Source organism: Tachyglossus aculeatus, chromosome 6 (assembly GCF_015852505.1).
Source record: "Tachyglossus aculeatus isolate mTacAcu1 chromosome 6, mTacAcu1.pri, whole genome shotgun sequence".
Taxonomy (NCBI): domain Eukaryota; kingdom Metazoa; phylum Chordata; class Mammalia; order Monotremata; family Tachyglossidae; genus Tachyglossus; species Tachyglossus aculeatus.
In genome coordinates, this window is record NC_052071.1 from 19,376,887 (window position 1) to 19,399,068 (window position 22,182).

The 22,182-nt window shown below is 42.5% G+C and overlaps 1 protein-coding gene across 2 annotated transcripts in view; it reads left to right on the forward strand.

Annotated features, from left to right (window-relative positions):
• Nucleotides 1-22,182, forward strand: part of TENM1 (teneurin transmembrane protein 1) — an 849,492-nt gene that overhangs the window by 725,006 nt on the left and 102,304 nt on the right. For both annotated transcript variants that reach the window (XM_038747613.1, XM_038747612.1), the window contains exons 20-21: nt 9,083-9,332; nt 18,219-18,239. In XM_038747613.1, the coding sequence (XP_038603541.1) occupies nt 9,083-9,332; nt 18,219-18,239 (271 nt within the window). The remainder of the gene's footprint in view (nt 1-9,082; nt 9,333-18,218; nt 18,240-22,182) is intronic.

Below are 22,182 nucleotides of genomic sequence, written 5' to 3' on the forward strand. Positions count from 1 at the left end.
CGGAGCATTTTTTTTTTAATCTCTGAGAATGTCCTAGAACAGTCATTCTGTTAACTTGAACATCATCTAAAAATAAGCCATCTTTTTTTGGCTGGTCGTAAGCTTCTCCCAGAACACTTGTGCCTCAGACTCTGCGAAAACTCAGCCCTTTAATCCTGTCCTTCCTCCCTTCCTCTTTCCTGTCTTTCCCTCTCTGGAAAGATAAATAATATCAGACAGTCTACTTGGCCTCCGTGGGACTTGGTTTCTTCTGGGACAGAGATTGTCATGTGCATATTCTACCTCTTCACGCGATGCTTAGTACCTAGTGTATTAACTACTGGAATTACTGTCATTATTATTAAAGAACTAGGGACAATGCCATCTGCAAAAATTCAATCAGTCAGTTGCATTGAGCACCTACTGTGTGCAGAGCACTGTACTAAGTGATTGGGAGAGCACAAGGTAATAGAGTTGGTAGACACATTCCCTGTCACAAAAAGCTTACAGCCTAGAAATAAATCGTGGATATGTAGATAAGTGCTGTGGGTTTATGGAGGGGTGAAGAAAGAGTGAAAATCCAAGGGAGAAGAGGAAAGGACCGTTGACTTTGACAGCATAGAAGAGCACATTCCTTTTGGGCAAGGGAATGTGTCACTTCTTTCTTCATGATAATTTAGTGTAGAACATTTATCCTAACAGGAACTCAGTAAATACTAGTGCTACTACTTTTAGGAAATTCCCCAGTGCTTTCCTCTCTGCCTCCAATCTTCTCCATCCTCTCACTGCACCCCAGCTCCTAAGCAGAACTTCTCACCCTCCTTCATTCTCGACTCTCCTTCCTCAGACACCTTGTTCACATCCTCCCTCTTGTCTGAAACTTGCTCCCCTTTCAAATCCACCAGGCCTCCACCGGAATCCATCGGGCCATGAGAAATTAAAGGTAGAATGGGCATGTTTATTGTTATTAAGTGCCATCGAGTCATTTCCAATCCATAGCGACTCCGTGGATATGCTTTCTCCAGAACGTCCTGTCCTCTCCCATAGTCCGCAAACTCTCTAACGGTTTTTCCGTTACCGTTGTTACGGTCTCTGTCCTTCTAGCTGCCAGTCTGCCTCTTCCACCTTTTCCCTGGGCTATTCCTAGCATTAGAGTCTTTTCCAGAGAATTAGTCTTCCCGATTATGTATCCAAAATATGCTAATCTAAGTCGAGTGGGCATAAGGGAGGGGGAAAATAGCCAGAAGGGTTCAGGGGTGAAGAATGGTGTTGAAAGTGGTGCTTCTACCCCTGACTTTCACCCTGTTTCTGTGTTACAGCTGGCATTGGGAAGGATAAGGGGATTTGGGGGGTGGTAGGTTGGAGAGGGCACAAAAGTGTCTGGTCTTGCTTCCTAGCAAAGACTACTTAGAGTTCTACAGCTCCTCATGGTTGTCTTGGTCCCCTGGCTCTCACAGCCTCCACATAAATCCATCCACGTTCGAATCCATTTTTCAGCGAGGCCATTTCGCTTTTGGCGTTTCTTGTCAGTTTTAATGAGAACAGCTGCTAGGACTTTTGACAGTAAGATCATTCCAAGGAGTATGGGTTGCAGTAGGGCAACGATCTAGTGCTGGGGAAGAAATATAAACATCTTTTCCAGGTCAGATGATACCGTGGGGCTAGGACCGCTTTCCGCTGCAGCAGGCTGAGAACTTTAAGAAGGGTAGGTCCCTGGGGCTTCCCTGTTGGTAAGATATGCTCTCTGTTATGTATATGCTGGTCTCAGTATCCCTTCCTGCCTGTGTTCTTTCCCTTAAGGAAGAGGAATCTCAAATCCATTTCTAATTGTAAAAAAAAAAGAAAAGAAAAGAAAAACCAAAAGCAAGATTAAAGATTCATGCCCAGATGTAAAATGTCAGATTTTTCTTTTTGTCAAAGAAGAGCTGTGGTTTAAATGCTACAATTGCAAAAGGGCAGGTGTCACTTAAAAATGATCAGTTTTTTGTTTTCATTTGAAATAGTTTGACATTTTAAGCAGCCACCTCTTTTCCACCCCCTTTATTGGCTCTTATAGATCGACTCTTTCAAGCGCCTGTCATTGGCATTAAACACAAAGAGGGAATTGACCTCAATCAAGCCAACCTCCAGCTGTGCGCTCCAGGGGAGAATGTGTGTTCTTGCCATTGGCTAGTGGAAATGTGGGGGAAGGAGAGGGATTGAAAAAGTTTACTCTGGTTCCCTGAATTCATTATATCCATCCTAATTTATATTTAGCTAAATGTCCATTAGTTGAGATGGTGTCATTTCCAGGGTTTTATTCTAAATAAGAGGCCACAGTTGGGAGAATGAAACTAGTATGTGTTGATTTTATCATGGGCATGGAAAATGTGTACCAATTCTGTTGTACTCTTCCAAGCCCCCGTTGTTCCAGATGTTTAACTCCCTCCTCAAACCCTCCGTCCACTTGCCCCTAATGAAGAGGCCACCTACCTTTTTGAGAAAACTGAAACTGCCACACATGATCTCCCTAAACCTCTCATGCCTCTTTCCAGTCCTTCCCTCCTCCTGCCCCTTCTTCAACTCTCCTATCTTTCCCAGCAGTATCTCAAGAGGAGATTTCCTGCCATCCCTCAAAATCCATCCATTCCACCTGCATGTATGACTCCGTCTCTTCACACCTTATCAGGACATTCACCCCCTCCCTTCTTCCCTCCCTGACTGCCATCTTCTACTGTTCACTCTCCAACGGCTTCTTTCCCACTGCTTTCAAACATGCCCAAGTCTTCCTTATGTTAAAAAAACCCCACCCTCCTTTGACCCCACGGCTTCCTCCAGTTATTGCCCTGTCTTCCTACTACCATCTGTCTACAGACACCTTGAGTGGGTTGTCTATACCCACTGTCTCGAGGTCTTCTACAGTTCTCTCCTCGAACCCCTTCAGTATGGCTTCCATCTCCTTCAGCCCACAGAAACCGCCCTCTCAAAGGTCACAAATGATCTCCTTCTCAACAAATCCAGTGGCCTCTATTCCATTCTAATCCTCCTCATCCTCTCGGCTGCCGTCTATATTGTTGACCACCACCTCCTCCTGGAAACATTATCCAACCTCGGCTTCACTGACACTGTCCTCTCCTGGTTCTTCCCTCGTCTCTCTGGCCACTCATTCTCCATCTCTTTTGTGGGCTCATCCTCTGCCTCCCAGCCTCTAACTGTGAGAGTCGCTCAAGGCTTAGTTCCCTCTTCTATTCTCCAGCTACACTCACTCCCTTGGAGAACTCACTCACTCAGATGGCTTCAACTACCACCTCTATGTGGTTAATTCCCAAATCTACACCTCCAGCCCTGATCTCTCTCCCCCACTGCAGTTGTTTCCTCCCACCTTCAAGAAATCTGCATTTGGATGTCCTGATGACACCTCAAACTTAACATGTCCAAAACATTTCTCCGTATCTTCCTAAATCCAAACCCTGTCCTCCCCCTGATTTTCCCATCACTGTATAATAATAATAATGATGGCATTTGTTAAGCACTTACTATGTGCAAAGCACTGTTCTGAGGGCTGGGGAGGATACAAGGTGAGCAGGTTGTCCCACGTGGGGCTCACAGTCTTAATCCCCATTTTACAGATGAGGTAACTGAGGCACAGAGGAGTTAAGTGACTTGCCCAAAATCACACAGTTGACAAGTGGCAGAGTTGGGATTTGAACCCATGACTTCTGGCTCCCAAGCTCGTGCTCTTTCCACTGAGCCATGCTGCTGTAGACAGCACCACCATCCTTCCTGTCTCACAAGCCCATAACCTTGGTGTTATCCTTGACTCAACTCTCTCATTCAGTCCGAATATTCAATCTATCACTAAATCCTGTCGGTTTAACCTTCACAACATCGCTAAAATCCACCCTTTCCTCTCCATCCAAACTGCTACCACATTAATCCAAGCACTTATCCTATCCTGCCTTGATTATTATATCAGCCTCATTGCTGATCTCCCTGCCTTTTTTCTCTCCCCCCACCTCCAGTCCATACCTCACCCTGCTGCCCAGATGAGTTTGATACAAAAACGTTCAGTCCATCTTTCCCCACTCCTCAAGAACTTCCAGTTGTTGCCCATCCACCTCCACATCAGACAGAAACTCCTTACCATTGGCTTTAAAGCACTCAATCACCTTGCTCCCTCCTAATAATAATAATGATGGCATTTTATTAAGCGCTTACTATGTGCAAAGCACTGTTCTAAGCGCTGGGAAGGTTACAAGGTGATCAGGTTGTCCCAGGGGTGGCTCACAGTCTTTATCCCCATTTTACAGATGAGGTAACTGAGGCACAGAGAAGTGAAGTGACTTGCCCAAAGTCACACAGCTGACAATTGGCAGAGCTTGGATTTGAACTCATGACCTCTGACTCCAAAGCCCAGGCCCTTTCCACTGAGCCACGCTGCTTCTCCTGCTCACTGCACCTCAGTCTCCTCTATCTTGCCACTGACCCCCTTACCCACATCCTGTCTCTGGTCTGGATCATCCTCCTCCTTCATATCCGATGAAAAATTACTCTCCCCACATTCAATATCTTGTTGAAAGCACATCTTCCCTGACTAAGCCCTTCATTTCCTGTTTTCCCACCCACTCTGTGTTGCCTTCCTTCATTCATCATATTTATTGAGTGCTTACTGTGTGCAGAGCACTGTACTAAATGCTTGGGAAGTACAGTTCAGCAGCAAATAGAGACAATCCCTGCTCACAGTGGGCTCACAGTCTAGAAGCTCACAGACATCTGAACAAGTAAACGGGCATCAGTAGCAACATTATAAATAAATGGAATTATAGATGTATACATATCATTATTAAAATAGATTCATCATTATAAATATGTACATATATACACAAGTTCTGTGGGGCGGGGGGGTACAGCAAAGGGAGCAAGTAGGGGCAGTGAGGAGGGGAGGGGGAGCAGAGGAAAAGGGTTTAGTATAGGAAGGCTTCCTGGAGGAGGTGAGCTCTCAGTAGGGCTTTGATTTGTTCCCTTTATTCACCCCTCCCTCAACCCCACAGTACTTATGTACATATCCATAATTTATTTATTTATATTAATGTCTGTCTCTCCCTCTAGACTGTGAACTCACCATGGGCAGGGAATGTCTACCAACTCTGTTGTTTTGAACTCTGCCAAGTGTTAGTACACTTAGTACAGTGCTCTGCACTCAGTAAGCACTCCAAAAATACGATTGATCCATTGATCGATCCACAGTACATACAGTACGTAAGGAGTCAGGAAGTGAGAGAAGGTCCGTTACTGACTTTTGCTGTGATTGTGAACATCAACACCTCCCTCAAGGCACTTTACAAGACTAAATTGCATCCACCCAAACAAATTTAATGTGTGGAGATTCTAATACAAAAAAAGCAGCTTTGGAAAGACTGATTTGGAAAGCAATGGTATTTTTCCCTCAGATCAAACAGCATTTTCGGACAGATTCAAGTCAGGTGAGGAGTTTCTCCAAACTCTCATTCTAAGATTCCTCCCACTTAACCTGTTTTTTTAGGTACACCCTCTTCATTGATTCAGGACAGCATATTAGCAACACTGAAACCTCTTCCCTAGTTTCCTCCAGTTTCCTAGTTTGGAAACTAGTCGCCTAGGTTGGATTTCTGCTGTCATTCGCCCCCTGAATTCTTTAATCCAGATCCATCATCCACTATATATTTTCTCCAGGATAATCATCATAGCCGATTACAGCATCATATTTATCTGAAAATTGGCCTTTAAGGTTTTCCAGGTCTTTTTGGAATACCAAGAGACAGTGATCCCTCAATGATATGATCTGTGATGGTCTTAATGAGAAGAAAATATATCGATGGTTCATTGAATATATTGTTAAGGGACTCAGATCTTTGAAGGGCTACAGAATGAAGACATACAGTGCAGTTCATTGAAAAGCTAGCTTCTCCCTGGTCTCAGGGCAAACTGTCCCTGCTCCCATCAGAGCTACCTGTCAGGTACACCTTAACCATGTTTAAATCTTCAGAAAATGGTTTTGTTTGGCAGAAGGGAGGACCTTTCTGAGGCATTAATTGCATTCAGGTCTGCCGTCTGATTGAGATGGAGAAAGGATTTCTTTTCCCCTCCATGCTTCGAAGTAATACCGGGTGCTTCTGTCAGCCCAGTGATTTTCACAAAGGAGAGGGAGAATAAGTTCCCATTGATTATGCCAGCGTATCTCCCGGCTTGTTTTATATACCCTCAGTCAACTCCAGAGAGAAATATGTATTCTGTCCTTTGTTGTCGGTATGTTGAAAAATAGTTTCTGTTTTGAAATCAGCATAAAGCACCACCCGCCGCCTTCCAGGGGGAATTTTCTATTCAAACTTACTTAAAAGTTTCAAGACAACTTCTGGACAAAGAGGAATGGTGGTCGGGGGTGGGGGAGGAGTTTGGAGGCATGAATAGTAGGCATAGAAAGACGTATTTAGCTTATTCCATAGCTGATTTTGCTTTTGCAGTGAAAGGGGAATTTAGAAGAGAAATGTGCAATATTCTGCTTCCAGGCTCCTGCAGCCATGAATCTGAAGGTTTCCTCTGCTGATTCTGAAATGCCCTAAACTTAGCCCTTCCCATAAATAATGAGCTTCAGGCCCTAGGATCATTTAGTTTCATGTTTAAAATGAGCCCACATAGTGGAATAAAGTGGAAAGGAGGCAGGGGTAATTGATCAGAATTTCCAGTAACATAAACAAAACGTTTCCAGAGCGACGCTTTGCTGAAAAATTGATGTTAAATCATCATATGCTCTGGTTCTGCGTAGCAGAAGGTTAAACAGATTCCTGAAACAACGAAAAACACCCTTCAAAATGATCTATTTCCCCAAGTCCCGAATGCGGAACAGCACAAAGGGGATTTGCCCCTTCTGTTGTATTTTATTTTTGGATGGCTCCAGACTTAAACAGGAATAGTAATTTTAGATCGTTGGCATTTTAACACCTCGCATGAAAGCGAGAGATCAATCTTGGAGATGTAATCAGAAAGTACATTTCCTTATGTTTTATTTCCTTTAATCACTCTCCTCCTTTGATGGAGAGCTGGGCCTCTAATAGAAAAGGGGAGTTTTAAAATTGCAGCCTTAGAAGAATGGTGTAGAATAGCCATCTTTAGTTTTTAAATTGCCAGGAGTCTAGCAATAACATGTCATTTTCAGAGTTATTGTTAACCATTCTTATTATATTGATACTAAAAATGGAAGTCTCCTTGGAAAAATAGATGTAAATACCAAATCTAGGGTTTCCAAGCCAATGGTTGGAAAAAATTTTTGAATGATATACCCTATGGTGCATTGTTAAAATACTGACACACCACACAGTAGTTTTTAGGTTTTAGAAGATCCTGTTATTGTCTCATTGGTGGGAGATTCAGTTACCGATCATCAGGAGGTTTTGTTTTTACCTCTGTTTTGCTATATTTGTCGCCATTGTTTCCATACACCATCAGATAGCTCATTTAAATTTGACTCTCGGTCATGCACTGCAATCAAATAACCTTTTTGGGAAGTGTATTGCAGCCCTCTCAATCTTCCTTAATTAAATATTCAGAGCCCTTAAGAAATTGCTTTGCTGCCTAATAAAAATGTATGAATAACTTGAATATTAAAATAGTAATCCTCAAGAAATCAGATAGTTCTTCAATTAATGACCGATTTGTCAGCACATTAACCGACCTCATCGCCTCCTGATTGCATGTTGAAAAAGTGGCCACTCACTCTCCTGGGTGTCTATGAAGTAGGAAAGCCTAAAGACTTTGATCAGATAAGTAAAAGTGGCTGTTCAAGGGATGGTGGTTATGATTTTTGTTTCCAAGAAAGTAGCATCCAGCAGGAAATGCCATTTTGTGCACTTTATACCACCTTTATTAGTTTCACCTGGCATGTGCTGTTTTGACTCGAGTAACCAATATGTATGTTCTGGACTTCTGGACTCACGAATTCATCCATTCAGTTATTCATTCAATCATATTTATTGAGTGCTTACTGTGTGCAAAAAACTGTACTAAGCATTGGGGAGAGTGCAACACAACAACAAACAGACACATTCCCTGTCCACAGTGAACTCTCAGACTAGAGGGAGAGACAGACATTAATATAAATAAATAAATAAATTATATATAATAATATTATAATATTATATATAATAATAATATATATTATAAGATATATAATAATAATATATAATAATGATAATGGCATGTGTTAGGCGCTTATTATGTGCCGAGCACTGTTCTAAGCACTGGGGTAGGTACAAGGGAATCAGGTTGTCCCCTGTGGGGTTCACAGTCTTTTTTCCCATTTTACAGATGAGGGAACTGAGGCCCAGGGAAGTGAAGTGACTTGCCCAAGGTCACACAGCACACAGTTGGCGGAGCTGGGATGAATGAAGGGATTTGTGAATGAAGGGATGTGTCTGTTGGGAGTCAGAGGTTGTAGGCTCTAATCCCAGCTCCGCCACTTGTCTGCTGTGTGACCTTGGGCAAATCATTTAACTTCTCTGTGCCTCAGTTACCTCATCTGTAAAATGGGGATTGAGACTGTGTCCAACCTGATTGCCTTGAGTCTACCAGAAGAGCTTAGAACAGTGCTTGGTACGTAGTAAGTGCTTAACAAATACCATAGTAATTATTATTAATTATTACTGTACTGTCCCAAGTGCTTTGTATAGTGCACTGAACACAGTAAGCACTCAATAAATATGACTGAATGACTGAACAGGATGTCAGAAAATCTGCGGAAGGCATTTCAGGAGAAACGTCGAGTGGTTGTGTAAGGGTTGTACGGGGTTCTGTGCTGTACAGGTGGGAACCATGGATGGCAATATCCATGGCTCCAAACTTGGGTCACCGTCGGAGGTTTGGGATGGTCTGAGACAACCCCCTCCCCTGCCCCCGGGGATCCTCTTCTAGTCAGATTAATTACTCCCTCAGCCCCAAGGAGCTCAGGGAGGTTGTGGCAATAAGACTAGTTTGCTTGGCTCACTGAATCCCGGTTCGTCGCCCTTCCAGACTGCTGCGCTCCAAAGAGCAACTTCCTGGGACTTGTGCATTGGATGGCATAACGTTTCCCTTCATTTTTGTTTCCTTTTAGGAATCGTACATAAAGGGAATGGAGAGAACGTGTTCATTTCCCAGCAGCCCCCAGTCATCTCCACTGTCATGGGAAACGGTCACCAGAGAAGCGTTTCCTGCACCAGCTGCAATGGTGTGGCCCATAGCAACAAACTCTTTGCCCCAGTTGCCTTAGCATCCGGTCCCGACGGCAGTGTCTACATTGGAGACTTCAACTTCGTGAGGCGAATATTTCCCTCAGGAAATTCCATTAGCATCTTGGAATTAAGGTAGAAAATTACACAGCTCTTTGCCATCGACTTTAAGGCACTCAATCAGCTCTCTTCCTTCTCCTAATACCTCAGTGATCTCCTACTATAATCTAGTGCTCATACTCCGCTTCTCTAACACCATCCTGACCTCTGTACCTCAATCCCACCACAGATCCCTTGGGTGTATTCTCCCTCAGGCCTGGAACTTCCTTCCCTTGGTTTCTGACAGTCCACCACTCTCCCCATCTTCAAAACCCTCCTAAAAATCACCTCCCCGCCAAGAGGCCTTCACAAAGTAAGTCTTCCACTTCCCTTATCCACGCTCCCCTCTGTGTTGACTGTGTACTTGGCTGTGTATCCCTAAAAGCACTTTAATACTCATCCTAGCCCCAAAGTATTTATGTAAATATTCTTACAATCTTCTGTTTCCCTTATCTCTAGAGTGTAAGCTCCCTGTGAGCAGGGATCGTACCTACTGCCTTTTTCGTATTGTACTTTCCCAAATGCTGAGTACAGTGCTCTACAAATACAGTCAGTGCTCAGTAAATACCATTAATCGATGGATTGATTAGTGGATTGGTGTTCCAGGAGGCGTGAGATCAAGCAGATAATAATAATAATGATGGTATTTGTTAAGCGCTTACTATGTGCAAAGCACTGTTCTAAGCACTGGGGTAGATACAAGGTTATCAGGTTGTCCCATGTGGGGCTCACAGTCTTAGTCCCCATTTTACAGATGAGGTAACTGAGGCACAGAGGAGTTAAGTGATTTGCCCAGAGTCACCCAGTTGACAAGTGGCAGAGCCAGGATTCAAACCCATGACCTCTGACTCCAAAGCCCGGGCTCTTTCCACTAAGGCACACTGCTTCTCTAGTGTGAAAGTGAAAGCAAATTGAAGTGGAAGCAAGTGATAGTATGAAAGGTAGCAAATTTAATATCCCCAAATAAGAACGCATGTTGTAGTTTTCTGTAAATCAGGTTTCGTTAGCATGTCGAGATGCAGCTACTCTAACTTCTTTTTACTGTTTAAAAGTAATCTATTTTTTAAATGGCATTTGTTTAATGCTTACTATGTGCCAGGCACCATACTATAAGCACTGGGGTAGATACAGAAGTTGGACTTAGCCCATGTCCCACGTGGGACTCGCAGTCTAAATCCTCATTTTACAGATGAGATAACCGAGGCACGGAGAAGTTAAGTGACTCGCCCAAGGTCACAAAGCAGATGTGGTCTTCTGACTCCCAAGCCTGTGCTCTTTTCACAAGCCCGCACTGCTGCTCTATGAAAGGGTAACCTCATACACCTCAGAAGTTATTCTGAGACTTGATGGTAGGAAGTGCTTAAAGGAATTTTTGAAACTCAGCTCTGAAAAAGTCTGTCTCAGTTCAGCAGGGCAGAGATGAATTGATAGATAAATAGGAAAATAGCATGATTTAATATTTAATTTATGCCTTTAAAAGACCCATTCATTCATTCATTCAATCGTATTTATTGAGCGCTTACTGTGTGCAGAGCACTCTGCTAAGTGCTTGGGAAGTACAAGTCGGCAACTTATAGAGACAGTCCCTACCCAACAACGGGCTCACAGTCTAGAAGGGGGAGACATACAACAAAACAAAACATGTAGACAGATGTCAAAATCATCAGAATAAATAGAATTTTAGCTATATGCACATCAGCAAAATAAATAGAATAGTAAATATGTACAAGTAAAATAAATGGAGTAATAAATCTGTACAAATATATACAAGTGCTGTGGGGAGGGGAAGGAGGTAGGGCGGGGCTATGGGGAGGAGGACAGGAAAAAGTTCCAGGGGTTATACTATAAGCTACCCCTAAAAACCATTTCTGTTCCCAAAAGCACTTCGCCACGGGCCTCAAGAAAACTGCAAACATTTGTGATCGAGAGCCCAAAATGATCATTCCCAAAACTTATAGGAGCCTGAGTTTATTTTCACTCTGTGACACTCACTACTGAATATATCGTATGGATTCCATCCATAAATACCTTCAAGCATTTTACATATGTATTGCAAAATTACCTCGTATATCAGCAGTAACCTTGTAACTTTCTTGGCTTTCTTGTTTGCTTTGGCATCAACCTCACTTCTTCTAGACAGGCTCTCCATCCTCCCTGCCTGGCCAGGGAAATCTTCCAGTCCTAAGCCTCCATCCATTTGCACGTAAATTCACTCCAGTGTTAATACATTTTTAAGTTCTAATTAAAAAAGCTGTCTTAAAGGGGGGGGGGGAAGGCTTTTAAATCCCTTTGCTACTAAAAACAGGCTATAGGAGAGAGGAAGAACACTGTAAAGATAGTGCAAATTCATGGGTATGTGTTGATTTGAATCACCCTCTTTCAAGCCATTCATGTGTCTGTTATATTGTTATGTTGTACTCTCCCAAGCTTTGAGTACAGTGCCCTGCACACAGTAAGTGCTGAATAAATACCATTTATTGATTCATGGACTTTTATAATCCTGAAGATGCCATTCAGATCAAGAATGAAATGTGGCCAGCAATGAACAGTATCTTTTCTGTGGAGAACAGTATCTTTTCTGGACAATCCATCCCGGGCAGTGTGGGCCTATTTCCTCATCTCCAGGAAATGCAACAAGTAAAAAGAAGATTATTGTGTTTGTTGACTTAGAAATAGGCTTCATATCAAAGCATCACATTCCTGCAAAAACAGCTACCAAATCTTAGTTAAATTGGTCAGATGATGTTCATAGAACATGGCCTATCACTAAGCAAAAAATGTAGAATTATATAGGAAAAAAAAATTTTACTGTGGGGGAAAAAAATCCATTGAAGTTCAGTCCTCCTCTGTAATTTAAATGCAAATTTACTTTATGGGGAGAGATTGCTATTCATTCCTTGATAGAGTTCTTTTTTCTCAAGCATCCTCAACAAACAGTTCACGGATTTACATTTTAGTCAAAACTACCTCATGACCTTCTGCAATAAAGCCATTTTAAAAGTAAAAGAGAATAAATTGGGAACTAATTGCCTAGTGATTCAAGGAGCTAAAAGACAGAAGACTGGTACAGTTTCTGTAGCATTCTTATTCCAGAGTCTGTTCTTATTGCACCATCTTCATAAACATCCACGTATGTTTTATTACAGCATATACCCATCCCCTGAAATTCTTTCTCAGGTCCCCTGTAGATAGTAGTTGAAGTATTAGGGCTGATGATTAAGCCAGCATCTGTGCAGATATAGGCATGCAAAGAAATCGTCCGTATTACTTGTGGTTATTGGCTTATTAGGTCTACCTAGGGTATAAATTTGGTGATGATATGGCATTTCATTTAATGAGATTATTCTCCATTGGAAGCCACGTGTTCATTAAGTTCTATTTGAAGGGAAACTTCACCTGTACCAATTTTTTGGTCAAAATAATTTGGTTTTTCCCCTATACGTATTCATCTTTATTGCTGAGTTCATCTGTTTCCTTGGAGACAGTCTAATATAGTCAGAGGGTTGTTAACTGCTCCTAGTTAAAGTTCTGAATGTTAAAGCTATGTGGCCAACTGGGATTAGGTCAAAAGTTTGAGGCAAGAATTCCTGAAAGTCTTTCTGGACTCTGTAAATTCCTATCTGTACACCTTTGGACAACTAATTGTTCTGCATCTTGTGTATGTAAAATAGGCATAACAACTTTTGTATTTGAGTTGCCTCCTAGGAGCATCAGTCTGCGGTAAGTGCTTTGAGACTCTTAGATGAAAAGTTTGAAAACTCCCAAATTTCACCTCTTGAGGAAAACCTTTTCTTGACATAGAAAGTGTCTCTAACAAGGTATTTTGCTCACCTCCGACCTCACTGTGGCTTATCTATTTGTATTTCCCCATTTAAACATGGCTTTAAATCATTCCTCCGCTTCCTTGACATTTACCGGTTTCAGTTGTGTATAACCTGTATCATTGTCCTTTTCCCATTTATGCTTACTCAAGCCATAAAAATGCCAGCTCCTTTAATCCGTCCTCAAAGAATGACTGCGTCCTACTTCTGTTGCTCTTGTCTAAACTTCCAGAAGGAAGGGAGGAAAGTGTACACACTAATTTTGTTCTTTGCTGCCAATACCGCTGTTGAACTTTCAACAGCATGGTCAAGGGACCTGAGTTCTAGTAACACCTAGACTGCCACCCTGCTGGATGACTTGGTTAAGTCACTTTTCATTCATTCACTCATTCAGGCCTATTTATTGAACGCTTACTGTGTGCAGAGCACTGTACTAAGTGCCTGGGAAGTACAACTCGGCAACATATAGAGATGGTCCCTACCCAACAGCGGGCTCACAGTCTAGAAGGGGGAGACAGGAAACAAAACAAGTCGTCAATACCATCAGAATAAATAGAATTATAGCTATATACACATCAGTAATAAAATACAGTAATAAATATGTACAACTATATACAAGTGCCGTGGGAAGGGGGTAGGACGGGGGGTGATGGGGACGAGGAGGAGGAGAGGAAAAGGTGTGGCTCAGTCTGGGAAGGCCTCCTGGAGGAGGTGAGCTCTCAATAGGGCTTTGAAGGGAGGAAGAGAGCTAGTTTGGCCGGAGGGGTGGTCAGGTTTTTTGACTTCCCTGTGCCTCATTTTCCTCAACCAAAATATAGGGATAAGGTGCCTGTTCTCCCTCCCTCTTAGGCTGTGAATCCTGTGTGGGATGGGAGCTCTCCAAGCAGATTAGCTTGCATTTCTCCCTGGCATTTACCTTAGTGCTTAGCGCCCCTTAAGCACTTAATGAATACCACCACTGGGTGTATTCTTTTGTATTTCAGGTATTTGCATCTCGCACTTGGAGAGTTCCTCCAATTTAATTTACACACTCTTTAGCTTTATCTTCTAAATTATTTTTAAATATAAAGTGTAATCCTACTGACCTAATTCCCAGAGCAATCCAAAAAGCACTGTGATTCTCCCTGCCGAGCGAGATCCTCTCCGCCAAAGACGGAACAAGGATTTAAATGCCATTTTAGATTATGTTAAATATGTAGGCATCTATTATTAGGATTCAGTCTTAGATTGCGATGGAGGCTCCCAGCGAAAAGAACAGACAAGTCTCAGTCCCATACAAAATTTCAGGGTCAGAATCCTTGCCCCAAGCAATTGAGAGTGGTGAAAAGGGAGTATGCACAGCACATGTGTGCTCTCTCATCTCTGTTAGCTGCTTTACACCAGGGCAGGGAGTGCAACTAGAAAATCCTTACCTTGGTGGGCAAAAAATGGCAAAGCGCACTTCTACAAGCAGAACGGCGTGGGCAGCTTATACATGGCATTTTCCTGTTGCTGCCTTGCCAATCCTGTTTTCCATTGATTTTTCAGGATTCCCAAAAAGCCTGCCTTTTTGGTGAAATGCCCTAATTAGTTCTTCGATCACAAATCTTCACTGATGGCATAGACTCAGTAGGCAGTTCATTTAACGGACAGCTGCCGGCCTTCCATTGTATAGTTTGGGACAGATGAAAGTGGAGACTGGATTACATAAATGTCTGCATGTATTGAAGTAGGGAAGCAGCATGGCATAGTGGGAAGAGCAAAAGCCTGGGAGTCAGAGGACCTGGGTTCTAATCCTGACTCCTCTACTTAGCTCCTCGGTGAATTTAGGCAAATCACTTTACATCTCTGGGCCTCAGTTCCCTCATCTGTAAAATGGGAATTAAGACTGTGAGCCCCATGTGGGACAACCTAATTATCTTGTATCTACCTCAGCATTTAGAACAGTGCTTGACACATAGTAAGCACTTAACAAATACCATCATCATTTTCATAATAACGATGATGGCATTTGTTAAGCGTTATGTGCAAAGCACTGTTCTAAGAGCTGGGGGGAATACAAAGTAATCAGGTCATCCCACGTGGGGCTCACAGTCTTCATCCCCATTTTACAGATGAGGGAACTGAGATGCAGAGAAATTAAATGACTTGCCCAAGGCCACACAGCAGACATGTGGCAGAGCTGGGATTATAACCCGTGACCTCTGACTCCCAAGCCCAAGCTCTTTCCACTGAGCCATGCTGCTCCTACAAGCAGTGCTTAGTATAAGCGCTTAGTACAGTGCTGTGCACACAGTAAGCACTTAATGAGTACAACTGAATGACTGTGGGACCTGACTGTCTTATGTACCTCAGCACGTGGGACAGTGCTGGCTCATAGAAAGTGCTTTGCCAATGCCACAGTTGTTATTATTGTTGTTGTTGTTATATCTACATCAGTCTATCGTTGTTCCTTAATTTAATTTTAAGAGAAAAGTTCTATTTTAGCCACAGAGACATAAAGTAGACGCATGATAGGCCACGGTAGATGCCACAGACATAAGTGGAAATTTGCAACGCCAACTCCACGTCTGAGCCTGCCCAGTGTCTCTGCCATCTGTGCAGTCACCTGGTTGACCCTTTTCATTCTTGGTTCCCCACCCTGCTGCTAATCTGCGTGGCCTCTGAGCCATCCTGACAGGCTCAGTGGAAAGAGCACAGGCTTTGGAGTCAGAGGTCATGGGTTCAAATCCCGGCTCCTCCAACTGTCAGCTGTGTGACTTTGGGCAAGTCACTTCACTTCTCTGTGCCTCAGTTATCTTATCTGGAAAATGGGGATGAAGACTGTGAGCCACATGTGGGACAACCTTGATTACCTTATATCCCTCCCCCAGCGCCTAGAACAGTGCTTGGAACATAGTAAGCACTTAACAAATACCAACATTATTATTATTATTCAGAAAAAAAGGGGAGGTGGGTCGAGGGACCCTTTGGATGTGCATTGTCAGTCTCAGCCAAACTCGCACAGCAGGTCAGTGGCAGAACTGAGACTAGAATTTGAGGCTCCTGTCATGCTTTTTTCATTTGGCAAAGGTGCCTCTCTTGATCTATTGACCTGCTTCAAGTACCTTTATGTGAGGGGACTTCCTCTTTCCCAATTCTCAGATTTTGCTTTTTGTAACTGTGCCACTTTTTAAAATAGTATTGGTTAGGAGATTACTGTGTGTTAGACTCTCTGGTAAGCACAGGGGTAGATACAAGTTAATTAGGTTGAACCCACTCCCTGTCCCTCAAGGGATTTACAATCTAAGTAGGAAGGAGAGCAGGAGAACTGAGTCACAGAGACGTTGAGTGAGTTTCCCAAGGTCACTCAGCAGACAAGTAGTCGGCGGAGTTGGGATTAGAACCCAGGTTCTTTCTTATCCCCATGCCCTTTCTCTTTCCACTAGGCCATGCTACTTCTCCCCCGCATAAGTCCTGCATCTTGGAAATGCCATCTCAGAAGTGTAATACTCGCTTTGTGAAACAATTTTATATCACAGTTTTAGATGTAAGCAAATAAAGGGAAACTCCTTAGTTTTCTGCGAAAAAATGAAACGATGTAGCAAAACTTGATGGTTGTTCCTTTTGCCCATTCTGTGTTCAAAAAATAATAATCCAGTTTTGTTCCACATTCTATCCAAAGGGCAGCATTTCTCAAGCTGTGATCCATGGATGATCATGAGCCCAAATCAGATGTAGTACAGGATCCCAAACAATAACTGAGGAATATATACCTTCTTCCTCATTCTTCAGGAAGAGTTAACTATAAAAAGAAATGATGAATCAATCAGTGGTATTTATTGAGAACTGTATTAAAATGCTTGGGGGAGTACATACAATACAATAGAGTTGGTAGAAACATTCCCTGCCCACAATACGTTTACAGTCATGAGGCAGAGATGGATATTAAGATAAATTATGGATATGTACCTAAATGTGATGGTTCTGAGGTGGGTTTAATAGCAAGTGCTTAAAGGATACAGAACCGAGTGCACAGGTGATGCAGAAGGCGGAGTGAGCAGTGGAAAAGATTACATCCATAAAGTGTTTATCTTTGCGATGACATTGTTGTGTTTACAGTGACCCCAACAAGGATTTAACATGTCCGGTTTCTTCTCCCTTGCGGACAGGGAATGTGTGTACCAATTCTGTTAATTGAACTCTACCAAGCGCTTAATACAGCATTCTGCAGACAGTAAGCGCTTAGTAAATACTATTGATTGATTAATCGATTGACTGATGACTTTATTTAAATGGAGATATTTGGATCCCTAAAGTTTGTTCATTCCCAGTCTCTTAATAAAGAGCATTTCCTGAGCAGGTTTAGTCTTCACCTTGTAAAAAAAAAGATAAAAAGGCGGTCCAGATCCAAAACATTCTAAGATGAAACACCCTTGGGAAAGTCCACGATTACTTTGTTGCCCATTTTGGAAACTTCACATTCTCCACAGTGATGTCCAGATATTTTCCTTCTCTAAGAGATTCACTGTTTCCCTCACCCTCGACTTTTTTTTTTTAACCTCCTCTCTCCTCTTCCCACTCCTCATTCCTAAGGTGGAAGGTCATCCAATTTAATAATAGACAGTCCAGTGCAGATACAGCACGGGATAGCTTTAGCAGTGATAGTTTTGTGTTTCAGAGCCAGGACTTCCTCTCCTTCCCTCCTGAATCCGTGGCCCGTAACTAGGATGCTGTAATCATGTTCACACAGACCTGTGAAATGCACACAGTGGTTTCTGAGCAAGTGAGGGTTAGGCCCATGGATAAATTCTAGAAGTTCAGTGTCCTTCCTCAAAATGACATACTTGACATCATTATATGTCCAGTATAATGTTTAAACCTCCCTGTCTTCTGTCTCTGCCCACTCTTTACTACATCTGCTGTTTCGACCATTTTCCTAAATAACCATTTGGCCCAAGTCTCCTTATTGGTGGAGCCCTCCGCATTTCTCTTAGCTTTAATCCCCCCTTTTGGCCAGGCCCATGTTGTTATGTTGTTTAATTATGTGAATGCTTATAAATTGCTTGGCTCACTGGTAACTGTCATTCTTTGTTTTATTTTTTTTTAATTTGCTGTTCCCGAACCACTTTGACCGCTTTAGAAACCGAGATACGAGACATAGGTAAGTCACTTGTGGAGCTCTTGATTTAAAGAACTGTAAATCACAGCCGTGGAATTATTTGCCTGAATCTTCGTCTTCCCTTCTCCTCCCATCCCCTTTCATTAAAGGAAGTTTTACACTAATTAACTTTGGGTAACCTTGATACAAAACTGCTCTCCAGATCAAAATTACTTGAGTGGGTCTTCCCTCAGGAAAAAAACTGCCTTTCTTAGCATGTTTAGTGAACAAATTTAAGGATAAAATCAGAAATCAGAAACAGCGATATGAATTGGAGGCAGTGATTCCGGCCTTCACTTGAAAACAAGGACTTAGCCTTGAAGCAGAATGGCCTAATGGAAAGAGCAGGGCCCTGGGAGTCGGAGAACCTAGGTTCTAATCTCACCTCTGCCACTTGTCTGCTTTGTGACTCTTGGCAAGTTACTTAACTTTTCAGTGCCTCAGTTTCATCATCTGTAAAATGGGGACTAAATGCTACTCCTTAATACCTAGACCATGAGCCCCAAATGGGACAGGGTCAGGGATTGGGTCCAACCCGATAACCTCGTCTCTAACCCAGTGCTTAGAATAGTGCTTAGAACATGGAAAGCACTAAACAAATACTGTCATTACTATTGGCCCTCCGCGAGCTCCCCCAAGGCAGTGTCTCAAATAAGTGAATGAGGTAAAATGGTTTTCATTCTATTTTGAGATTGTGGAATTAACGAGAAAATATTTAGGTGAAACTACTTATTTCAAGGAAGACTTGGAAACCAAAATTATAAAATGTATTTGAATTGTGTGTTGGGTTAAATGGTAATGCTGGTATTTATTAAGCGCTTACTATGTGCCAAGATAATCAGTTTGGAGATAATCCCTGTCCCACACGGGGCTCACAGTTTAAATGGGAGGGAGAACACATATTGAATCCCCATTTTACAGATGAGAAGACTGAAGCCCAGAGACGTTAAGTGACTTGCCCGTGGTCACACAGCAGGCAAAGGGCAGAGCTGAGATTAGAACCCTGGAGTTCTGACTCCTGGGCCCATGATAAATAAAATGTTTTATTATTTGACAGAGAGGATTCAGTTTTTATTTTGTTTTTCACAGGAAAAAAAGTAATAGAAAAACTCCAAAGTGACTAATGGCACACATCTCTTAATGACTCTTTCCATTTCAATTGTTTCTGCATTCCACTTGTCGAAAGCTTTCTAAATTATCCAAAATGGCAAAGGAGTAAATTGAATTTGTTCCCTTTGAATGTTATTTTTCAACAAACTGGCACTGATCAGAATTTTTAATTTCGGTCGGGTTTGTTTGTGTGATGCAACTTTCTTGATGCCAAGTGAACTAGAACCGGATAACTTCTTTGACGTAGCCTTTGCCTTAGGCGAACTAAATTGATTGTCAAACTGCCTAGCAAAGAAATAAGTATAAGGCTTAATTCTCCCCTTAATAAACTACGTGATTTAAAAGTTTCTCTCCTAAATTGAAGGGATCTCTTGAATAAAAGCAGCAGCGAGGTTCTAGAGAGACTCTTATTGCTGTGACAAAGGGCAAAGTGCAGGGTTTTTTGTTCGTTTTTCTTTTTTAATGGTATTTGTTGAGTGTTTACTATGTTTCAGGCACTGTACTAAGCGCTGGGGTAGATACAAGCTAGTCAGGTTGGGCACAGTCCATGTCCCACATGGGGCTGACAGTCTTAATCCCCGTTTTTCAGATGAGGTAACCAAGGCACAGAGGAGTGAAGTGACTTGCCCAAGGTCACACAGAAGACACGCAGCAGGGCCAGAATTAGAACCCAGGTCCTTCTGACTCCCAAACCCTTGCTGTATCCTCCAGGGCGCCCTGCTTCTCAGTCTACTTTAAGTAGCTTGAAGCAAGAAGAGCTTGAGACCACTCTTCACTTGGAGGGAGGTTTCAAGGTTGCTCTTTATCCCGTGTTTGACCAATTCGCACCATCACAAGAGTTCTCACCCTTCAAGTAGTTCTAAATCATTATCTAGTCTCAAGTGGGAAGAAGATTTTTTTTAGTTGTCACGAAATTAGCACCAGCTTTATAATTTAGTAGTTTGGGCTGCTTGTTTCCTAAATACCACTGTATGGCAGCAAAAATGACTCAGCTGAGAAATAGTCTGCATTTTCTTTTGGAGAAATGTGAAAATCCTGCTTTGTTACAGTTCAAACTGGCATTTGCATGCATTGTGCACACCCCTAATCTTGGCTTAGTTGCTGGTCTCCTCTTGACCCTTTCTTCAGCTTTAGTTTAGGGTGGATGGTGTTTCTTACCTTCCTCCCAGGCATGTTGCACATATTAAATTATGAATGAAGGTGATGCATTCTGAAGAACCTTAGTACGAATAAACATCTCTCCTGAAAAAAGAATGGCCTATATACTCCTCCTGAGCAAAGCATGATTAATTTAGATCATGTGAAAATAGTTACCAAAGTAACAGGCACCATATCAAGGAAAGGTCACAGTAGCTTGATTATCCTGGAAGGAACTAAGCTGTGTGTTGGAGAGATTTGGTTTTGGAGAGGAAAAAAAAATGCCACTATATAGATTGAGAGCTTTTGAAGAGTCATCCTTCCATTTCCTGCAACTCCTGAATCAGTCATAGGGTTTATTTGAGCATTAGCAAGTCGATATGAAGGAGCTGTGGAAAACTCTCCTGTCCCCTACTATTCGCTTAGGCGACAAAACGGGATAGGGCCTCATCATCAATCGTATTTATTGAGCGCTTACTATGTGCAGAGCACTGTACTAAGCGCTTGGGAAGTACAAATTGGCAACATATAGAGACAGTCCCTACCCAACAGTGGGCTCACAGTCTAAAAAGGCTCACAGCCTCATGACACTGTCTGTTTACTGCGCCTTCCCGACTAGAAATATAAAATCGCGAGGATTGTTTTCAGGATAAATGTCAATTTACCATTTCATCCTAATGTGAGTTCTTTATGCCTGTTTTGTGTTGACGTGTGTCATGTGGGTTTGCCCTCTCATCTCGCGTCAGGCCGCACAAGCTCACGGTGTGTGGATTTTCTAAGCTTCCCATGTTGTCTTGTTGTCTTGGATGAAAACAAGACTCAGCTCATGTCATGCTCTGTTGGAATAGTTTAGTGAAAGCATAAACTGGGTCACTTATCTCCTTTCTGAGGCAACTTGAATGTCAAGGAAGACTCCAACCTCGCAGTCTCTCCATGAGAAATTGGGAGCTCTGAGGAGTTTGTGCTCAGAGCCCCTACCTACCCACACTGCTGAAACATTACTAATGGTACTTACAATGATTGTGTATTCGTAAAGTGCTCGTGAAGCAAGGAGTCAGGGGACTTGGGTTTGAATCTGAGCTCTGCCATTCACTTGCTGTGTGACCCTGGGAAAATCACTTCACTTTTCTGGGCCTTAGTTTCCTCATTTCTAAAATAAGGATTTTTTGTTGGTTTTTTAGTGGTATTTGTTAAGAACTTACTCAATGACAGGCACTGAACTAAAGGCCGGGAAACTGTAAGCTGCTTGTGGCCGGGGAACGTAGCGGCCAACTCCGTTGTATTATACTCTCATAAGTGCTTAGTACAGTGCTCTGCACATAAAAACGGTCGATTGATTGATGGATAGATAACAGATAATCGGGTTGGATACAGTTTCTGTCCCAAATAGGGCTCACAGACTTAATCCCCATTTTATGTTAGAGGTAACTGAAGCCCAGAGAAGGTAAGTGACTTGCCCAAAGTGACACAGCAGACAAGTGGTGGAGTCAAGATTAGAACTCAGGTCCTTCTGACTCTCAGGCCCGGACTTTTTCCAGGAGTCCATGCTGCTGCTGTCTTTTCTCCCTCTTCTCTCCCTCTCCCACCCCACTTAGACTGTGAACCCCATGTGGGATAGAGATGGCATCTAATCTGATTCTATTTTACCTACGAAATGCATGGCATGTAATAAGCACTTAAAAACTATTACTATTATTAT